Source organism: Gobio gobio (assembly GCF_949357685.1).
Source record: "Gobio gobio genome assembly, chromosome: 25".
Classification (NCBI taxonomy): Eukaryota; Metazoa; Chordata; class Actinopteri; order Cypriniformes; family Gobionidae; genus Gobio; species Gobio gobio.
In genome coordinates, this window is record NC_137121.1 from 21,204,783 (window position 1) to 21,227,679 (window position 22,897).

The window sequence follows — 22,897 nt, forward strand, 5'->3', positions numbered from 1 at the left end:
AACATTACAGATTTCACACTCAATTCCATTATATTCCTGGACAGTCATGCAGATTCTCTTGGTCGTTGTAATTTGTGAAGTATCATTTATTCAATAAATAAATTCAGATTTTTTTTTTCTTTGAAGGTAATCAATGAAGATGCATAACTCCACCCTTCTCGGTTTGTTATCTGCTCTATCAGGATGTTATGCTGGTAAAGTTCTGGTCGTCCCTGTGGATGGAAGCCACTGGATCAATATGAAGGTCCTTATTGTGGAGTTACATTCAAAAGGTCACAATATCACCGTGGTCCGAGGTTCAAATAGCTGGTATATTGAAGAGGAGTCTCCTCTCTACACTTCCATTACTGTAGACATTGGTGAATTTGACACTGACTTTTGGGTAATGTTGCTTTCCCGGTTACTGCAGATCAAGAGACATGGAAGATCATTTTGGTTCGAAATGGAAATTGCTCAGGAGATTTACAGCAAGTTCTCAGAAGTTCATCAGCAAGTGTGCAATATGACAGCCATGATATTCGAAAATGAGATCTTGATGAAATCACTGGAGGATGGTAAATATAATGTTGTTTTGGCGGATCCTGCTTTTGGAGGTGGAGTGTTACTAGCACACCGTCTTGGCCTCCCTCTTGTACTAAATGTCCGTTGGACCATGTATGGAGAAGGTCACTTTGTTGTAGCTCCATCTCCTCTCTCATATATCCCTATACCAGCATTACAACTAACCGACAAGATGACATTCAGTCAAAGAGTCATGAATGTGATGGTTTATATGATTGTTATTTATCAAAATCCAAAATTCTTTGGTTATCATTACCAAGAGTTCACCCAGAAATATTTTGGCCCTGATGTTGATTTCTACTCCCTCCTCCAAGACGCCGACATCTGGCTCATGAGAAACGACTTCACGTTTGAGTTTCCACGACCCACAATGCCAAATTTTGTCTACATGGGCGGCTTCCAGTGCAAACCAGCTAAGCCACTTCCAGATGACCTTGAGAATTTTGTACAGAGCTCAGGAGAGCATGGGGTCATCATCATGACTTTAGGAACTGTTTTCGGTCAGCTTCTGAGTGAAATCAACGATGAGATTGCTGCAGCTTTTGCCCAACTGCCTCAAAAGGTTATTTGGAGACACACAGGACCACGGCCTGCCAACCTTGGTAATAATACTTTGATTGTGGACTGGCTCCCTCAGAATGACCTGCTTGGACATCCTCAAACTGAAGTGTTTGTTGCACATGGAGGCACCAACGGAGTTCAGGAAGCCATCTACCATGGCGTGCCTATTGTGGGCCTTCCTTTATCTTTTGACCAACCTGACAATCTCTCCAGGATGCAAGCAAAGGGAACAGCAAAAATTGTAGATATTGCAACTCTGGACAGGAATGTGTTTCTAGAGGCATTAAAGGAGGTTTTGCATAACCCATCTTACAGGGAGAACATGCAGAGACTGTCCAAACTGCACCACGACCAGCCAATGAAACCTCTTGATCGTGCCGTCTTCTGGATTGAGTTTGTCATGAGGAATAGAGGAGCCCCTCATTTACGAACACAGTCTTTCAGAATGTCCTGGATCGAGTACCACTCTATAGATGTTATTTTGACTCTAACGGCAACAGTTTTCATATTCGCATTTGTGACTGTTTATACAATCAGATATTTTTGTCTAGTTTTATTCAGTGAAACTAGACAAAAACTAGTTTTATTCAGTATTCAAACGTGAATAGTAGAGGCTGGAAATATCAGTTCATTTTACATGTGTCCAGATTGTTTCCTGACAGCAAGTGCGTTTGTAAATGATTTTAAACATTTCATTGGTTTTAAGAAACAATGTTTTAGGCCAATACATGAGACAAATATCCTTCACATCTATCAGTGAAAGGGCTCAAATGAATCCCATACAATATAATTAGTTTTGTATTTGTGTTTATGATTGAGTCAACAGAATTGTGAATGACTTCTCTCTACTAGCTTTTGCTGAACTCTTATCTAATTTTATGAACACCCTGCAATAAAGAGGCATCTGATCATGTGTATATGATGTGTTATCCCTCCCTGACCTGAATCGATCATTAGCTGCTTTTAGTGCTGAATGTTTCTAAGAACGTTAAGGAGTGGTTCCAATTATATTTCCACTTGAGCCTGGTACTACAAACGATTATTGGCCCAGAATACTTAGCACAGTTGGCTAACCGTGCTGAACCGTGGTGGTAAAGTGCATGTAGTGACGTTGAAAATCAGATTTGGTCACTGGTCTGTTGCCTGGTTAACACATTTCTCTGGCTAAGTGTGCTGTTTGAGGTACGTAAACACAAATTAACAATAACAATAATTAAAAAAAATCGAATCATCCTCCATAATGAGGTCACTATTTACATCTCATATCATCTGTAAACTCTTGTGTTACCAAGACAAGGACAGACACATTTGTATTACATTTCAAAGAGCTGCCGTTATCAGCCCCACAGTGAGAAATGAAACCACATCCGTACCGACTGGGCCTGATTGGCACGGAATGGTTAAGCAAAGAGAACGTTTTGGCCCAACGGTGGCTTACAGATGTAACATCTCAACTTACTACTGAAGCGGTATTACTTGATGGTTAGAAATAAGTTGAAATTTAAAATACCAGAATAACTGTCCAATTGTACAGATTTTAACCATGAATTAGTACAGACTCAACTTAAAAATTATAGATTTATCACTCAATTAAATATTTCTGGACAGTATATACACTCACCTAAAGGATTATTAGGAACACCATACTAATACTGTGTTTGACCCCCTTTCGCCTTCAGAACTGCCTTAATTCTACGTGGCATTGATTCAACAAGGTGCTGAAAGCATTCTTTAGAAATGTTGCCCCATATTGATAGGATAGCATCTTGCAGTTGATGGAGATTTGTGGGATGCACATCCAGGGCACGAAGCTCCTGTTCCACCACATCCCAAAGATGCTCTATTGGGTTGAGATCTGGTGACTGTGGGGGCCATTTTAGTACAGTGAACTCATTGTCATGTTCAAGAAACCAATTTGAAATGATTCGAGCTTTGTGACATGGTGCATTATCCTGCTGGAAGTAGCCATCAGAGGATGGGTACATGGTGATCATAAAGGGATGGACATGATCAGAAACAATGCTCAGGTAGGCAGTGGCATATAAACGATGCCCAATTGGCACTAAGGGGCCTAAAGTGTGCCAAGAAAACATCCCCCACACCATTACACCACCACCACCAGCCTACACAGTGGTAACAAGGCATGATGGATCCATGTTCTCATTCTGTTTATGCCAAATTCTGACTCTACCATCTGAATGTCTCAAAAGAAATCTCAAAAAGAGACTCATCAGACCAGGCAACATTTTTCAGTCTTCAACTGTCCAATTTTGGTGAGCTTGTGCAAATTGTAGCCTCTTTTTCCTATTTGTAGTGGAGATGAGTGGTACCTGGTGGGGTCTTCTGCTGTTGTAGCCCATCCGCCTCAAGGTTGTGCGTGTTGTGGCTTCACAAATGCTTTGCTGCATACCTCGGTTGTAACGAGTGGTTGTTTCAGTCAAAGTTGCTCTTCTATCAGCTTGAAACAGTCGGCCCATTCTCCTCTGACCTCTAGCATCAACAAGGCATGAAAATCCCAGTAACTGAGCATATTGTGAAATACTCAGACCGGCCCATCTGGCACAAACAACCATGCCACGCTCAAATTTACTTAAATCACCTTTCTTTCCCATTCTGACATTCAGTTTGGAGATCAGGAGATTGTCTTGACCAGGACCACACCTCTAAATGCATTGAAGCAACTACCATGTGATTGGTTGATTAGACAATTGCATTAATGAGAAATTGAACAGGTGTTCCTAATAATCCTTTAGGTGAGTGTAGATTCTCTTGATCATTGTGATTTGTGAAATATCCATAGCAAATTAATTCTGATTTGATTCTTTTTCATTGAAGGTAATCAATAAAGATGCATCACTCCACCCTCCTCAGTGTGTTTGTTCTATTATCTGCTCACCTGTCACTCTGCCTTCTTGGTTATTTAACTGAAGTATATATAATTTACTTGTAACATCCGCTTTTAGCATCGACACCATACACTTCTCAAAACGCTTCATCACCACTGACGTGAGAGCGCTTTGTCTAAAATCATTACTTTCAGAGGCGTGAGCTTTTTTTGGCACAATAATTATAAGAGACTTTTTTTTTTTTTACAGATTTTCAGAATGCATTTATGATTAAACTGAAGATATACTGTATTAAACATAATACAATAATAACAGCAATATTGTGTGTATTTAACAAACCAATGAATACAATTTTATAAAATCATGTGAAAACTATAAAATATTAACAAAAAATATAGATATTGCAAAAGCAATTGAACTTCATAAAAGCTGAATTTTGCGTCTCTTTGATATCAGAACATGAGGACATGATTTCATCAGAGATCTCAATAAAAAGGCTGGGTTGTTTCAACCAGGTCTGGGTTAAATATGGACAAACCCAACCGTTGGTTTACATTTTTACGTTTATATATTAAACCCAATGAAACAACCCAGCATTTTTTTAGAGTGTGTGGCATGTGAAGGAAAACTAAAGAAGCAAACTACTGTGCCTATGGGATAAGCTACTAATGCACTATTAAATGTATTGAACTAACAACACAAAAATATTCAAGTTTAAAAATAAAATAAAAAACAATTAAGAAAATTATCTAAACAAATGTATCACTTACGTTAGCCTACTCATCTGAGGATCCTAGTCATCCAACACCCCCACCCCACACCAGGGCTGCCCCTCTCACGCATTCAGCACGAGACTACGCAACCGCACGCAACTGACGCCTTTCTCACGCCACACATCAAATTTCTCACGCAGTGAAAAAAACTTCGCGGAGCAAAGGGAGGACACTGACACCGACAGACAAGACAGAGAAGGTTACTTTGATATGAAACAAAGTTTCAGCTGTAAAATTCGGTCAATTTTTCTGTTTCAACCGCGGAAAAGATCATAATACAGCTTGTAAACAATGTCACGTAACGTTACATTTACCTCAGAAAAGCCATTTAATGACCATTACATGTTAGCATTGCTAGACAATGTAACTATAGAGAGTATTTTGCTAAATATATGCACTATAATAGGCTACATATTTATTATATGTTTACTCATATCATTAAAATACTAACGTTATTATAAAAACCGTGTCAATTTGAGTTGTTAATTTTAACCTTTAATAAGGCCTAATACTGTCAGCTGGCAGGGCTCCCTGTATGTTTACAGCATAGTTGAGATTTTTTTTAAATGTAGCTACTGTTCCTTATATTTGTCCAAATTAATCGCTATTGAATTAAGATCGGAATCAAATCGTAAGCTTATGAACTGATATCGTGAAATCTGTATTAAACACTAGGCTAATAAAAACAGTAGCCCATGTAAACATTGTAACGTGTCACAAAACTTAATGAAATTGTTACCAATGTTTTGTCAAGTATACACTTATTGTGATACAAGTGTTTTTTTTTGTTTTTTTTACATTTTTACATAATTTCTTTCCGGGAAAAGTTTAAAAAAAGTTGAAATGATTGACTACCAAATTAAGTAGGCCTATGCTACTCCTAACCGCCATCTAGTGTTGGAAAGACAACAGCAAGTAAATGAGGAATACAAGTACATTTCAATGACGTTAAGCGAGTTTCTTATACATATTGTGATTCGTGAGATAAATAGATTAAATATAAGAATGTTTCACAAATATGGACACATTTTTTAACATCTTATAGCCTATATTAGCCTATATCCAGTCAACACGACTTTAGATAAGTTTGCTCCATTCATTTCCATCCAAGAGTTTAACAAAAAAGGAAAAAATAAAAATAATAAAATTGGCAAGGCAACCTACAACCAAGCGGATAAAAAAAACTGTGTTTTTACTGACAGGCACCCTAGGCTGACTACTAAATCTCTTTATGCGGGACCTTACAGGTGTTATGTAGGTGCAGTGACCGGTATGCGACACTAGGGGTAGGTATTCGGCTCAAAGAAATGACACTAAAGTACATGGAAATCTCAATAACCAGACAAATATTCTTCTGTAATTCAAATAGCCAATTCAAAGAACATTAAGATGGCTCTAACAAGATGTTTAAAGCACACTTTTCATTATCTCACTAGTCTACTTTGTGTACTAATGTCCAACAGTGTACTATGTGGACTATGCATTAGCCTACAATAAATTCATTTTTCAGTCATTCTTTTTCTTGAAAGTTCAGTGTCATCACATCTCAAATATGTTTTGTGTTTTCACATGACGCATATTTATTTCATCTCAAGCTTTTCACTGACACTGTTGCCTCCTTGGTAAACAAGTAAACTAAGATTTGGAAAAAGTGTATTTGGGGGTAATTTTTTGTTGTTGTAGTGAATTAATAAGCTATTTTATTTGGTTGGTAGAGGACTTAGAAACTACTAAATCTATGCACTTCTCAGAATAATATCAAGTACAAGCTTAGACATGTTTTGTGTGCGTAAAAGGAAGTGTGGTTTGTTAAATTCCCTGTGTGCACTCTCATGCGTTGCATATTAGCCGGGCAGTTCTTGTTTCACTTCCTTTTCGTAGAGGAATGCAGCCAGAAATACAGACCTACTTGGATTTTCACATGGTAAGTAAAGAAAATTACCTTTATTTTACCTAAACAATTTTAATAAGTGTTGGCATATTGTGTGTAACTGAAATGCATCAACTTTCTTTCCTCAAAGGTTACAAACGAAGATGAATTACCTCCCTGTCACTTTGTTAGCATTCTTGAGCATATTTTCTCAAGCGTTAGGAGGTAAAGTGCTGGTATTTCCACTGGATGGAAGTCACTGGGTGAACATGAAGGTCCTGATTGAGGAACTACATTCACGAGGTCACAACGTGACGGTGCTTCGACCCTCCAACAGCTGGTATATCAAGGAGGAGTCTCCTTTCTACACCTCCATCACTGTTTTTAACAGGGGTGGCATTGAAAAGGAGCTGCTCGATGCATTTACAAGACATATTCTGGTCATCAGAAGAGAAAAATTGTCCATCTGGACTCATCTCACACTGGCTTCAGAGGTTGGAACAGTATTTGAAGAGATGCATAGCAATCAGCTTGCTTTAATGGGGAAAATATTTGAAAATAAAGACTTAATGGATTCACTTCATACTGCAAAGTATGACCTGGTTTTGACAGATCCGGCTTTTGGAGGAGGACTTTTCCTAGCCCATCGTCTTCTCCTCCCTCTTGTGCTAAATGTGCGCTGGACGATGCATGGAGAGGCACATTACGAGATAGCTCCTTCACCTCTGTCGTATGTTCCTGTACCAGGAGTAGAGCTGACTGATAAGATGACGTTCGGTCAACGTGTGCAGAACCTAATGGGATACATGTTTTCGCTTTATCACAAAACCAGGTTTATCACCTCACACTACCAGTCCTTCTGCAACAAATACTTTGGATCAGAAATCAACTACAAACACCTTCTTCGGGATGCCGACATCTGGCTCATGAGGAACGATTTCACGTTTGAGTTTCCACGACCCACGATGCCCAATATAGTCTACATGGGCGGCTTCCAGTGCAAACCAGCTAAGCCGCTTCCAGATGACCTTGAGGAGTTTGTGCAGAGCTCAGGAGAGCATGGGGTCATTGTCATGTCCTTAGGAACTCTTTTTAGTCATCTACCACAAGACATCACGGAGGAAATTGCTGCCGCTTTCGCCAGACTGCCTCAAAAAATAATTTGGAGACACACTGGACCTCGACCTGTCAACATTGGTGATAATACGTTACTAATTGACTGGTTACCCCAGAATGACCTGCTTGGACATCCTCAAACTAAAGTGTTTATAACCCACGGTGGCACCAATGGCATCCAAGAGGCCATCTATCATGGGGTTCCCATTTTGGGTCTACCTATCGTATTTGATCAAGCTGACAATCTTTCAAGAATGAAAGTAAGAGGCACAGCTAAACTTGTGGATATTGCGGAGTTGGACAGGGTGATGTTTCTACAGGCGCTGCAGGAAGTTTTGCATAACCCATTTTACAGGGAGAACATGCAGAGACTGTCCAGACTTCACCACGACCAGCCAATGAAACCTCTTGATCGTGCCGTCTTCTGGATTGAGTTTGTCATGAGGAATAGAGGAGCTCCTCATTTACGAACACAGTCTTTCAGAATGTCCTGGATCGAGTACCACTCTATAGATGTTATTTTGACTCTTTTGATGATATTTGTGTTGTCTAGTTTTGTGATTTTCTCTATCATAAATTATCTTTGTTTTAAAGTAGTATTTAAAAAGAAAATTAAACCTGAGTGATTGGATATTTGGCTCAAATCTCAAGACTTAAAGGGATAGTTCTCCCAAAAATGAACATTTTGTCATCATTTACTTACTCGCAAGGTGTAAAATACTGTGGAAGTCAATGGGTTCCATCAACCATTTGGTTACCGAAATTTTAAAAAAATATCTTCTTTTGTCTTCAGTAGAAGAAATAAATTCATACAGGTTAATAACACATTGAGAGTGAGTAAATTATGACCTATCCCTTCAATTCCATTACCGATATTTCTCTTTTTTTTCTGTTAAATCATTATAAAATTCATCTTTTTACCTGTGCTCATTTCTTCTAGTTTTCATTGAGAAATTAAAATCACAAAGCTGCCACAAATCCTAATAGTCAATAACTATTCTGACTAAAAATGGGGGGAAACTTACCATATAATTCATCACTATGAAAAATGAGTCAATCTTCTATAAAAAGTAACTTGAATGATGCAACAATATGTGGTATGAAATAAACTTTTCTTCGTGGTTTACTTTTTTGAGTTGTTGTACTTTATTTCCATTCAAATCTAAATCTGTACATATGGCCTGTACATTACACATACAGAAATTTGTGAAAAGAATTTAGGAGGGAAACATCACTATTATTTTCATTAATTTATTCATTTCATAAATAAGTATTATTATTATTTTGTCAAACTATGTTTCGGGTGGTTGTGAGTCGTTTAAAAAGTATAGCGCACATGCTTCCTGGTGCTCAACCTTGTCTGGAGGACATAGGCTCATATTCTGAGAGTGCAAATTATATGCAAATGACACATTGCTGTTTTAATTAGCAAAAGGAATAATATGCTGGAAGAACACCAGAGGCATCATCAGACATCATAGGCTCCATCAGCATCACTGAACTGATACTTTGTTCTTTTAATTGTTCATTGATCAATATGCTCTAGATATTTTTATCACATACATTCATGCAGTATTGCTGAAAACAGACATTAAGTTGATCGGTTTAAATGAAATCAAGCCCCAAAATGCCCATAAAAATATAACAAATGAATGAATAGCCTAATTCTTAAAATGCTATAGACTGCAAAAAGGAAAACAGAAGAATGTACCAGACAGGCTGAGACAGGCTATGCAGATGTTGAAACCTCCTTGGCAAAGTGAATTGAAAATAACGTGCAGGGGCGCTGCTAAGGGGGGGGGGGGGGAGTTAGGACGATTCTAAGGGCCCACGCACTTTTGGGGCCCCCAGAGATTGGCTTTATTAGTAGTAACAGTACTAGTAGTAATGTAGGGGAGCGCGGGGCAAAACCTAACGCAGGGTTAGTTGTAACAAGCATGTTTTAACCCTTTCCACACATGCCAGAATGACGAAACTCAGTGTATTTACTAGTATTATCAACATTATTTAGAGGAAAAATTGCGCCAAAATTAAAAAATCTCTGGAAGATATTACTGAACATGTTTTTAACCATAGCAAAAGTAAATTTCTTAAGTTTAGTTTTCATCTCTGTTTTTTGTGTTTATTTAAAATAAGACAAATCTGATATTATTGTAATCTTATATCTGTTGAGATGTTCTTTAATGCTGATCTAACAGCAGAAGACACGAGCCATGATTTAAATCCCAGTTGCGCAGGTGGGGTGTGTTGTCACACTACAATGAGCCCCTATTAGAAATATGCCATTATATTCTATACTTTTATGAATTCTTTTGAGAAACCATGAGAAAAGGGTGAATAATGTCTGAGAGTTAATGTTCAGAAATTATGAATTATCATTATGTTTTTAGCTGTGCTGTATAGCTGTATTTAGCGATGTTTGTAGTCAAACTCAAAAATGCTTATATTTTTAATGATTAAAAAATGCAATTATTTTATTTAAAAAAGTTAATAATTATATTTTGTTGACAAAATACTTTAGTTTGTCTTGTATATTTTTTTGATTATATCAGGAAACATTATAAGCTGTCATTTGGTCATGTTACCCCACCGGCGGGGCATTTTGTCACATTTCACATTCTTTCGGGGTAAATCAAGAGAAAAGTAAACACTGTATTAATGAAACAAAACCACATAATTGTATTAAATATGTGTGCAATTAATGTGGGGAAAAAAAATACTCTGAACCCCAAGTGAATTTACACAAACTGAGAAAGTCAAAAACCGTTAGGTTGTGCCCCGCTCTCCCCTAATAGAAATTATAAATGTATAATCTACCAAAGAGTTACAAATATAACAAAATGATGGCTTATTTCCGGCAAAATCCAGCAAAACGCTCCACTCATGAACCGCTCACGGGTAAAACGACATTTGCTCAAATCCCACTCCGACATGACATTTCTCTGTATTGTAGGCTGCTATACTTCTTATAGACATTAAGAAATGGTATTTCGTTCTATATTTATGTTTAAATATTATAATGTTATTTTTTTTATGTCTATCTATGTTGTCAGTCTGTCAATCTATGTTGATTATGAAAGTGAACAGCATGAGTGAGAAAGGACACATCATATGATGTGCAATGCCAGGAGACAAGGAGTGGGTTAGACCACTTTTGACCACTTCATTAAGTTTTGTTTTGTAGAAAGCCTTTCTTTAAAGTACATTTCGTTTTGTATAAATTGTATCTTAATTTTAATCAATGTTTCTTCAGCCAATTGGGGCATTCTGGGTTGAGCGAGCAGAGCTTAATTGGTCAGTATTATTAAATTGCAGACAAAGATTTTGGATCACTGGGTTGGTGCGGTATGGGGCTCAACATAATATTCTTTCATAGGGCCCAAAATTGCTAGCGGCGCCCCTGCTAACGTGTTGCCATTTCTAATGGGAGATGTTTCCAACACTTGTTTACCATCGCCTGCTTGGGATGTGTCAGATTTAGGACACAATTTTCATGCATCCATATATAAACTGGTGAGAACTTGATGTTTATGTATACAGAGATATCACAGTTTTAGCATCTATTCTGATCAGAGCCAGTGTGAACAGCTTGTGCATGACATGAAGTGCCATGTTTGCCCACTCAGTAGGGCACAAGTGCAAACAATCACAAACTAGAGTGCAATGTGAGAGACACAGGTGAATGATAATGCTGAACAAAAACAACTGATAGATAGTTGTTTCTTTGGTTTATAATGTAGCTTGGTTCAAAGAGCATAACAATTGTCTATTTTTGCTATGCCATAGTTTACAAAATGCTTTCTGAAAATTCAATATTGGTTAATATAAATAAAATGAATTATACACTGTAAAAAATATTTAAGTACAATCAACTTGGATGTTTAAGTAATTTAAACTTAAATTACATTAAACTGACTTTAAAACTAGTTGAATCTTGTATAACTTATAATTTTTTTTAAATTGCTTAACTTATTTTGATTAGTTAAATCAATGTAAAAAACAAATGCCATAACTTCATATATCATATATTTTTTACAGTGTAATGTAGCGAATATTTTTGCTCCAAAAACACGTTATTAACATTAAAATCACATTATTAAACATAATTTTTCACCTTTGCCAGTTATAGCTTACAGTTAACCATTACACATGTTTTTACTATAGCATTTCTACATTCATATTCTGTTAATTACATTAACATTAATCCCCAGGGAATGGACGGAATGTGCTGTCTATTGGTGTGATATACGTGAATTGTCCAGTAGATGGCAGGAGACTGTCAACATGAGAACTGTTTGTTTTGGCAGGGAATATCAATACAATGTTGGCACATGGTGGGGCAGTGATAGACTTGTGTTTAATCTGTTTAATTAAAAAGAATAATACACTTTTACTGTTATAAGAAAGGTTTACTTTTCAGAACAAGTATATAGAAATAATTAAATTCATGTTTTCCGAAAAGATGGATTGGTTAACAGTCAAAGTGAACTATTCAATATTCATTGTAAAATAAAAATACATGCATAAAAGATGTTAACTGGTTAACTGTAAGTTACCTAATATTGATTAAAAATATATAATATTTTAAAATAGCCTACATGTCATTTTCCTGTATAGAGATGAAAAAAAGATGTTTTAAGTAGAAAGTATTACTTTAAAGACAGAACATTTATATTATATTTAACAAAGCAAACACCTTTACTGTAAAATACTGTTGAAATTGTTTTTTACAAAAGTAAAATGGATGAAAAGCTATATTATTTATTTCCCTCCACGAACCATCACATTTATTTACTTTTTATTCTTGCTGTCTTTTATATGTGTGTTTTATGTTGCGTTTAATGGAGGCATATTTTAAACTTTGATTCCTCTTGTGGCCTTACACACTTGTGTTATTCTCAATACATTTTACAGTGCCAGACAGATTAACTCAAGATTAAAACTCGTTGGTATAATTACATTACACTGTTAAACATTTTAGTGTGATATTCCGGGTTAATAATTGCATTACTTTCACAGTAATTTCACAGTAGGACTTTACTTGTATCTAACTGCACTAAAAAAGTGAGTTTACAGTATTGGAAAACACAATTTACTAAAAACAAACAACGTCATACTGTAGTTCTACAGTAAATGAAGGTACCCAGCATGCAGTGCGCCATGAATAGATTATGCAGTGGAGTTTCTTGACTTAATTTTCTCTGTGCTGCTGAACTTATTGCATCACTTTTAACAGTTTGTGTTGTTGCTTTTTGTAATGTTGGTTTATGTTGTATAAGTGTTTTTATTATTTGTCGAGTGTCACCATTGTTGGTTTTATATATCAAGTATTGATGTCTGCTGTGCATCATTAGGTGATGTTTACAAGATGATGTCACATCTTTCAAAGATGAAGCGCAGCACTTGCGCCACTATTGTGAAAGATCCGTCTACAAACCGGTATGAATTTGAAATAAGTTGTTGGTAGATCTGCATGCCTAAATAATACTAAAGCAAAATCTTCATATTCATGCTAAGACTATTTGACTAACTATTTCATATTCTAGCTTTTCATCATTATTTTTTTTTTTAAATCACTTGGTTTGAACAGAAATTTGAATATGAATTAGGCCCGGTTCCAGAATCAAATCACTGAGGTTGCTTCTGAAATCACTGAGGGTGCAGACAGGCTAAGCAACAGCTCCACCATAGCAGTGTACAGTGAGAAATGTATGATTATTTATTTACAAGTAATTTACCAATAATTGGAATTTCAAAAATATTTTGCTACAAATTGTCTATTAATCTATTAGTCTGCCTTTACATTGCTTTAATTCATTACTAGTATTTTAACATGTCATCTTCCTGAGAACCAGAATTTTTTTTTTTATTATTGTTTGGAGCATAAAAAACTAAATTATATGTATACACACACACACACACATATATATATATATACATACATATATATATATATATATATATATATATATATATATATATATATATACATACATATATACATATATATATATATATACATATATATTATGCTTTATTGAATTTTGCTATATCCTCTGCTCTGGAGAGGACACCAGAAAACCCCTTTATTGAGAAAGTGAAAAAGACATGAATAAGACAAACAATGGGATTTTTTTTTTTCATTCACCAATCATTTTCAAGTTTTTTTTTAATCCAAACTTTGTATAAAGATGATTCTCAATGTTATGAAAGATACAGAATAATAAAACATTTTACTTTATGCAATATGTGTGTAAACATGTCCATAAATGCCATTCCTATTCTAGGCAATGCATCTACACTCAAATTTTTTTTTGAATTTACTCAAAAAAGCAGCGTCAAGTGGTTCCACGCAACTATTGAGTCATTTTTACAAATAACAATTTAGTTATATGAACAAAAGAAATTCAAGTAAAGCTGACAAAATTTCTTTGAGTAAATACAAACCATTTGAATTTGTCACTGTTACATAATATTTACATGTGCAGTTTATTTAATGTTAGGTAAACACTTTTATTGATTTAATTTACCTTATTAAGTTAATGGTTTTCTCTACAAGTGTAAATGGAAAACTATTAATTAACAAGCATATTGTTAAAAACATAATGCAAAAATTACTCATTGGACAAACTTCATTTAATTGAGGGACGGAATTCCATCCAATAAATGAGTGTATTAGTGCCCACAGCCTAAACACAGGCACCACTCTTCTACATAATGGTAACCACAAAATTACAGAAACTCTAAATGTCCAACATAACTGAACATTAAACACTAACATAAACTAACAACATCTTTCCCTTTACTGAAAAGCACACACAATAACACTTTAATCCCTAAATTTACTCTCCTAATGCAGTCCCTTGCAAAGCATGCTGGGAACTACAGATCCACTGCCCAGTTTGTTCGTTTCACTCAAGAATGTTAAGTTGACCGAACAAAAACTTATGAAGTAAAGCTGACAATACTCATTTTTAGTAGAAACAACTCCGTAAGTTGAAGTTCATGTAGTTACATGAGTTTTTTAAGTAATGTGAACAAGGATGATTTGAGTGCAACTAACAACAGTAAAAGTTATTTTTTTTTGAGTGTATACACTGTATCTAATTTGCATTTTAATGTGTTTTGGGACAATATGTCATGTAAAAAGATGTGTAATAATATTTTCATAAGAATGTCTTATATTTCATAAGAATATCCAGACTTAAAACTGTGTATGTTGTCAGAGAAATTCGCTAAATAATGTCCTCAACAGAGGCAAAACCTCTATTCTGGTCACAGGAGGATATTTCTGTCTCGTGGCATTTATATTTAGATGTCACTTCCGAAACTTTGCTGCATGCAATTGGCTGTCGGTCCTCTTAGCAACAATAGTTTTATTCAATGAATGACTGTTAGCCTTGAAAGCGAGCCAAGATCACTACGATCACTAAAATGCTGTTGCTTTGTCAGTTCGTCAAGATCTCACAAAGTTCCGTTATAAAAATGAAGTTGTCAACAATACATTTACATTTAGTCATTTAGCAGACGCTTTTATCCACAGCAACTTACAAATGAGTGCAATAGAAGCAACTAGAACAGTCAAGGGCAACAATATGAAAGTGCTGTAACAAGTCTCAGTTAATAGCACAGAACACATAGGACAGATAGACATAGACAAACAGAAAAAGAATAGAGAGATAAGTGCTATTCTTGCTTGGTCAGGTGCTGCTGGCCAATCAAGAAATTTCTTACTTACATTGTGTCTTGACTTTGTTAATGAGAGGTTTCGCGAGCACTGAATAAAAACTGGCATTTTGAGCGGTGAGATTCTGATCGCGTTCGAGAGATCAACGACTATATCTGTGATTGGCTACATTACTCACCGCTGCAAAAACACGCTGTAAATAGATGCATTTGATGCTCTCCAGAGCTCGGACACTAATTTGCAAATCTGTTTCGCCAATATTATTACTATTATATTACTACTACTAATTATTATGCTCAGGACCCCCGTAGAACCGGGAAAGATATGAATACAGAGGGTCCAAGATCACAAGGTAACATAACACTGATCGCCATAATGATGACTTCAAAACAATTACAAGCGGTAAACAATTAAATTTATTACAGTGGCATGATTAAAGACAACTTTATCATGTGCAATCACAGTAAAAAAGCATCAGCATCATTCCGCTGTCGATTCACAGTAATTTGTCAGAAAATGACCCAACATGCATTGATTCCACAGTAAATTTCTGACTACAGTAATCTATTTTAAAATAATACTCTTTAATCCTGTACATTTTTTACAGTTTGTGTAATTTAATAGGCCTTCAGTCACCAAAATGCTTGCGTTGCCAGCACACTATTTTTACAGTAAAGCGCAACAACAGTTGCCAGTTGTTACCTTAAATTTTGGGTTTGCATTGATGCCATTGAACCATTTTGGGTTCCCCAAATAATCTTTCACTTAACCGCTCATTACAAGATCCATTTTTCTTGATTATATTTATAAGAGTATGCGAATTTGATCACCTGAGGATTGTGTCCATCTATCTGGGACGTATGTAGGCAGGACAGGTCTGCTATCGCGGGAATTTAAGAGGACAGCGCCATCGTCTTCACGAGCCTTGTTTAAAACCGGATGTAAGTGTAGCGGCGGCATCTACTTACCGCGCTCGCTATTGCTAGGCGACGGGCTTCTTGCTTGACCCGATTCGAGCTCCATCCAGGGTCGCGTCGTCATTGTAGCAGGCAGCTCCCTCTCCACTCACATCCTCCTCGATAGCCCTCTTCTCCCTCTCTCCTCTGCATCCCTCCACATATCCCAGGTAGCCAGACGACCTAGAAAATGTCTTACGCGGGGAATCCGTTGGTGATATTATTCGGGGTGTTGATGCTGCATTCGGGCTCCGCTGACAACGGTAAGGACTTTCATGTGTTGTGCTTAAAGAACCGTTTCACCTGAGATTTTGGAGGTTTTCTTGATAAGGAAACGGTTGCGGCACGTGCAGGTGCAATTTGCCTCGACCGCACGGGATAAACTCTCACCAATCCTCAGCATTGCTTTTGGAAATACTCAACTAAATAGCCGCTCAGCTTGAGAAAGGTGACATTTATGTGTATTGAATATTTAAGAAAATGCGTCCTTGTGGGTTTAAATGGCAAAGCGCACTGCGCTCCGCATTAAAAGACCAATGTATGTCCCATAGGCTACTTAAAAGCGGCTCGCCAATCTGCTTCAGTAGCCTATGCTCACAAATAGGTTACATTTTAATATAGTGCCTTGTCCCACAGGGAGCGTCTATTTGTGACCGTGATTATGGTTTAGAGAACATTCCCTTTCCAGAGAATCATTGGGATGCGCTAAGATGGGTCACCGGCTGCTTGTCACAAACCCAAACCCTGCTTGATACACCGCGGACCGATCAGAATGCAGAACTGTGTTTCGCACTTGTGCTTGATTTGCATACAGCCAATCTAATGACTCAGGGATTCTTCTCATGTTCCCGTTTGTCCTTCCGACGCAAACCGATCCTTTTGCGTACATCTTCGCTCTAACTCGCTCGTCAAATAGGAGATAATGGTAGAGGCAGGTACTCGATTTGAGCACCGGTCCTCTGCAGCGCCGTAAATAGCAGCAGTCCATTCTGCTGCATGTTTCTATTTATAGAGCCGATGCAGCAGCGGTATGCATGGCGTTAATGTCCTCCCCGTGCGCGCGGACCCGTTAAAAGTCTTAACGGAGGAGCGCCGGGGTGCATTATGACGTCATGGACGCGCTCAGTTAATGAGCGGTAAGTAACACATGAGCCTGCCCGACTTCATCTTCATCTCCTGGCTATGCATTACTGCCGTTTAACTAATGTAATGCGTATCTTTATTATCACATTTAACATAGCCTAATGTTATGCATTAATACATAACAGACATCATGTAGGAAAAAATGCATTCATTAAGCTTAGTTGATTCTACTTTGTTACACACCAGAATCAAGATTCTACAAACGCATTAACATACACTATATTGCCAAAAGTATTGGGACACCCCTCCAAATCATTGAATTCAGGTGTTCCGATCCCTTCCATGGCCACAGGTGTGTAAAATCAAGCACTAGGCATGCAGACGCTTCTACAAACATTTGTGAAAGAATGGGTCGCTCTCAGGAGCTCAGGGAATTCAAGCGTGGTACCGTGATAGGTTTCCACCTGTGCAGTAAGTCCATTCATGAAAATTCCTCACTACTAAATATTCCACTGTCAACTGTTAGTGGTATTATAACAAAGTGAAAGCAATTGGGAACAACAGCAACTCAGCCACGTAAAATCACAGAGCGGGGTCAGTGCATGCTGAGGTGCGCAGTGCGCAGAAGTCGCCAACTTTCTGCAGAGTCAATAGCTACAGCCCTCCAAACTTCGTGTGGCCTGCAGATTAGCTCAAGAACAGTGCGTAGAGAGCTTCATGGGATGGGTTTCCATGGCTGAGCAGCTGCGTCAAAGCCTTACATCACCAAGTGCAATGCACCTGGACTCTAGAGTCACGCTTCTCTGTCTGGAAATCTGATGGACGAGTCTGGGTTTGGCGGTTGTCAGGAGAACGGTACTTGCCTGACTGCATTGTGCCAAGTGTAAAGTTTGGTGGAGGGGGGGTTATGGTGTGGGGGCTGTTTTTCAGGGGTTGGGCTTAGTTCCAGTGAAAGGAACTCTTAATGCTTCAGCATACCAAGACATTTTGGATAATTTCAAGCTCCCAACTTTCTGGGAACAGTTTGGGAATGGCCCCTTCCTGTTCCAACATGACTGCACACCAGTGCACAGAGCAAGGTCCATAAAGACATGGATGAGCGAGTTTGGTGTGGAGGAACTTGACTGGCCTGCACAGAGTCCTAACCTCAACCTGATAGAACACCTTTGGGATGAATTAGAGCGGAGACTGCAAGCCAGGCCTTCTCGTCCAACATCAGTGCCTGATCTCACAAAATGCGCTTCTAGAAGAATGGTCAAAAATTCCCATAAACACACTCATAAACCTTGTGGAAAGCCTTTCCAGGAGAATTGAAGTGGTTATAGCTGCAAAGTGTGGACTAACTCCATATTAAACCCTACGGATTAAGAATGGGATGTCATTAAATAGAGCCCAAAACTTTTGGCAATATAGTGTATTTACTGACATATCGCTCAAGACTTACAGATGGAGTACTTCTTTATTGCACAATGCACATTTATTAATATTAAGCGTAAAATGTGTTTTAATACCACTATTATTACGGATATATGATCACTGTATAATATCAATCTTTAAATGCAAGATATTTAAAGTGTACCTAAAGTATATTTGCGATAATTCCACTTTAGCACAATCAAATATACTATTTGTAGTATATTTAGCATAAAATAAATGTATATCAAATACATTTTAGTATATTTATTTTTTACTATGGGTATTTGACTATCCTATGCACATTTAGAATTTGCATTTAGCATTGTTGCTGTTGGCAGGCCTCTCGGAACAGATCTGGGGCCCATTTTTGTCACCCAGAACCCACTGTTGTAGCCCATTTCCTGTTTGTGAGTAGCCATAAGCTCATATGAAGATCAAACCTGACACTTTTCCTTTCATCTCACGCACACGCTTTTTATCTCTTGGTACAAATGTCTGAGCACACCTGCATTTGATCAAATGGATCATTTTGGCCTAGATGTTTTTGCATGGTTACAGGCATAAAAGCACAAAAGCGCTTGCTGCCTTCAGGCTAACAAGGCTTTTGCTTCTATCTTTAGCGAGCTACTAGTTATTTGTATGCAATTCAAGCAAGCATACAAGCCCTGTCCACATATACGGTAACTACAAGTCCATTAGCTCCTCAAGCTTAGATGCACTTACATCGAAAAAAGAATGTCACATAGTTTTCATACCTTTAAATGACGTGGTTTAAATGTAAAAATCATATCTGGTCCTGCTTTATTTCTAATTATGGCTTTAAAGGATTGCTTTATATCACAATCATTATCAATAGAACCAGCAGTAAACTGCTGTGTCTGTAAAATTAATGTTCTGATTAACATGATAATACAGTACAAATCCTCTGTGCACAATTATATAACAACCTCAAAGGAAACTTTTTTTACAACGTTTTTTTTCAAATTTGTGCTATTGATCTGTTCTTCCTAGCACAAACGGACTGATCCCACAAAACATCCTTTAATACCAAATAAATATGTAGCATAGCATTAGACATTTGAAGCTTTATGTGTAAAGTAAAACAGTATATATGGTGCAACGTTAAAACAAGGGTAGATAAAAATAGAAATGCAAACAAAAGATACAAATATCATAATTTAGTTATACATATATGCATATTTATTATTATTATTATAGTAAAGTTACACTCCAATAAATTAAATTATATAATTATTCATACAGTAGTAACTCAAATATATAATTGTATTTGTATACACATTTTTGTTATTACAGTATTATTAATGTATTCATACACTGAAGTCACACGCCAGTAAATCCCAATATAGCTATATTTTATATGTATGCACATTATTATTATTAATTTTATTTTAAGTAAAAGCTCATAACACAATGTCATATGCTTTGTTTTCATAATGACAAAACATAGATGACACATAAATGACAGTAAATAATTTATTAAGTTTCACAAAACACCTGTCAGTGGATGTTGTTCAAATATCATGTCTTTCTTCATTTATTTATGCATAGGCCTATACATTTTATAGTTTTGCTTTTGAAATCTAATTAATGTGTCCACGCATTGTGTCCCTTTTGTTTTTAAAAAGGGGGCACACACACACACACACACACACACACACACATACACAATACATCATGGCATTATCCCTCCCTGAATAACATTCTATTCACTATAAATTCGTGTTCTTGACATTATATGCACTTAAAGGGATAGTTCACCCAAAAATTAAAATTAGCCCATGATTTACTCACCCTCAAGTCATCCGAGGTGTATATGACATTCTTCTTTCAGACGAATAAAATCTGAGTTATATTAAAAAGGTTTTGGCTAATCCAAGCATTATAATAGCAGTAATAGTTGCAGTTTTTGAAGTCCATAAAAAATGCATCTGTCCACGCGGCTCCGGGGTGTTAATAAAGGCCTTCTGAAGTGAATCGATGCGTTTGTGTAAGAAAAATATCCATATTTAAACATTTATTTCATTTTTTTCTATGGCTCTGCATCAGCCGTCCCCGCGCTATCATTTCCGGCGAATAAGGTCAAAATACATGCAAAATACCGGCGCGATCATAGATATATACATAGATTCCTCATTAGTGCCGGCGCGGAATGGCATGGATCGGCACGGATCGGTCGAATGAGGGATCTATGTATATATATCTTTGATCACGGCAGTATTTTGACCTTATTCACCGGAAGTTATGGCGCTGGGAATACTAGATGACATTTGTCTGATAAGAGGTAAAAAAAAAACATAAATACTGTTGGGTTTCTCGCAGAAACCGATCGTTTCGTGCCTTAAGACATCAATGTGTCACCACGAGCCGCATGGTTTAATATGGATTTGTATATCTATGTGTTTTTACTCTCATTGCTCTCATACTCTATAATATCCCCATTGACATGCATTATACGACTATCACACTGCAACGGTTGGAGTTAAAAATCTTCATTTGTGTTCTACTGAAGAAACAAAGACACCTACATCTTGGATGCCCTGGGGGTAAGCAGATAAACATAAACATTTAGTTTTTGGGTGAACTATCCCTTTAAGCGCAGATTGCAAACAAAACAGACATTTGATGCAGTTTCACTCACTGCCTGTGGTTTCGACTCATGGGAACAAACAAACACACTTGCAGAACTCCGTTGCTGCTCCGGAAAAACAAACCGCATCCACTGTTTAACGCTGGGCTACTTGGGAATCTGAACAAGGTTATCTTTTCATTGTTGATTTGGTCTGAAAACAAAATGACAGCGCCGACAGCTCACGTAACCTCGAACAATTCAACATTTTGGCCATGTTTAGCATGAGAATCCAACTCTTTAAACGTGTAGATATGTCAGAATGCTTAAAATAGCATTAGACCCCCCCCCCCCCTTTTTAATTTCAAAACAAGTTTTTAAAAAGCAGAAAGCACTTATGATTAAACACTGTCAGTTTTGTTGCTAAGTTGTTATATTGTTGAATGCACATCACAGCAAATGCTTACTACACTAGTTATATGACTGTTGACTCTTTGCAAGGCTTCATATCTCTGAATGTAATCAGTTTAGACAGCAGTTAATGAGGGGGTGGTGGGCAGCCCTCCCTCTCTAAAAGGCCTACCTGCTCATCTACTGTAGGCTTCTATGGAAACCGCCTGTCCATCAGCACACCCACACATGAATAATGAGATTGCACTGAGGTGCTCGGATTCAGACTGCTACGTCTTTCTATAGAAGAAACGCTGATTTATCGGCAATAAATAAATTCTATACATCAAAGAATCCTGAAAATAATGTATCATGATTTCCACAAAATATGAATCAGCACAACTGTTTTCAATATTGATAATAATAAGACATGTTTATTGAGCAACAGATCATCACATTAAAATGATTTCTGCAGGATCATGTGACACTGAAAACTGGAGTAATGCTAAAAATACGGCTTTGAAACATTTGAAAATATAATAAAATAGAACACAGATATTTTAAATTGTAATAATATTTCACAATATTAGTGATTTTACAGGATTTTTGATCAAATAAATACAGCCTTGGTGAGCAGAACTTTTCAAAAAGTTTAAAAGTCTTACCAACCCCCAACTTTTGTACGCTATTTTGTGTGTATATATATTTTTAATATTCATATTTTTATGCCATTTATTTAGTTGTCAGCCATTCAATGAAAATTACTTATTGGCTTTTCAGCATCGACCAGAAATTAAAGGAGTACTTCACACAAAAATGTAAATGATCCCATAATTTAGTTATATTAAAAAAATATCCTGGCTCTTTCAAGCTTTGTAATGCAATTGAATAGTGGCCAAGTTTTTGAAGCTCCAAAAAAGTGCATATGACTTCAGTGGGTTAATAAATGCCTTCTGAAGCAAAGCAATGGGTTTTTGTAAGAAAAATGTCCATGTTTAAAACTTTATAAACAATAATCATTGGCTTCCGGCAACAGTCGTACGCGTGTTCA

The 22,897-nt window shown here is 36.9% G+C and overlaps 3 protein-coding genes across 5 annotated transcripts in view; all 3 read left to right on the forward strand.

Moving 5' to 3' along the window:
* Positions 1–139: 139 nt before the first annotated feature.
* LOC307121245 (UDP-glucuronosyltransferase 2C1-like) lies at positions 140–1,726 on the forward strand (the record flags this gene model as incomplete). The annotated part of the gene is made up of 1 exon (XM_079808778.1): positions 140–1,726. The coding sequence occupies one exon, from the start codon at positions 140–142 to the stop codon at positions 1,724–1,726; it is 1,587 nt and encodes a 528-aa protein (XP_079664904.1).
* Positions 1,727–6,586: 4,860 nt separating this feature from the next.
* Positions 6,587–8,848, forward strand: ugt5a5 (UDP glucuronosyltransferase 5 family, polypeptide A5). The gene is made up of 2 exons (XM_079810082.1): positions 6,587–6,665; positions 6,763–8,848. Exon 2 carries the CDS (start codon positions 6,776–6,778, stop codon positions 8,351–8,353), a length of 1,578 nt encoding a protein of 525 aa, XP_079666208.1. The 5' UTR covers positions 6,587–6,665; positions 6,763–6,775; the 3' UTR covers positions 8,354–8,848.
* A 7,394-nt stretch (positions 8,849–16,242) lies between these two features.
* The window catches only part of nptna (neuroplastin a), a 28,676-nt gene continuing 22,021 nt past the window's right edge, over positions 16,243–22,897 (forward strand). For 2 of the 3 annotated variants that reach the window (XR_013816025.1, XM_079810328.1), the window contains exon 1: positions 16,249–16,633. Coding sequence is in view for 2 of the 3 variants with exons in the window: in XM_079810328.1 (XP_079666454.1) it covers positions 16,561–16,633 (73 nt within the window). In the remaining variant the exon portion in view is untranslated. Of the gene's footprint in view, positions 16,634–22,897 lie in introns of all 3 variants that reach the window. The other variant, XM_079810330.1, reaches the window with a different exon arrangement.

Coding starts and splice junctions, on each gene's coding strand:
- ugt5a5 (XM_079810082.1), top strand. CDS start 6,776: ATGAATTACCTCCCTGTCACTTTGTTAGCATTCTTGAGCATATTTTCT.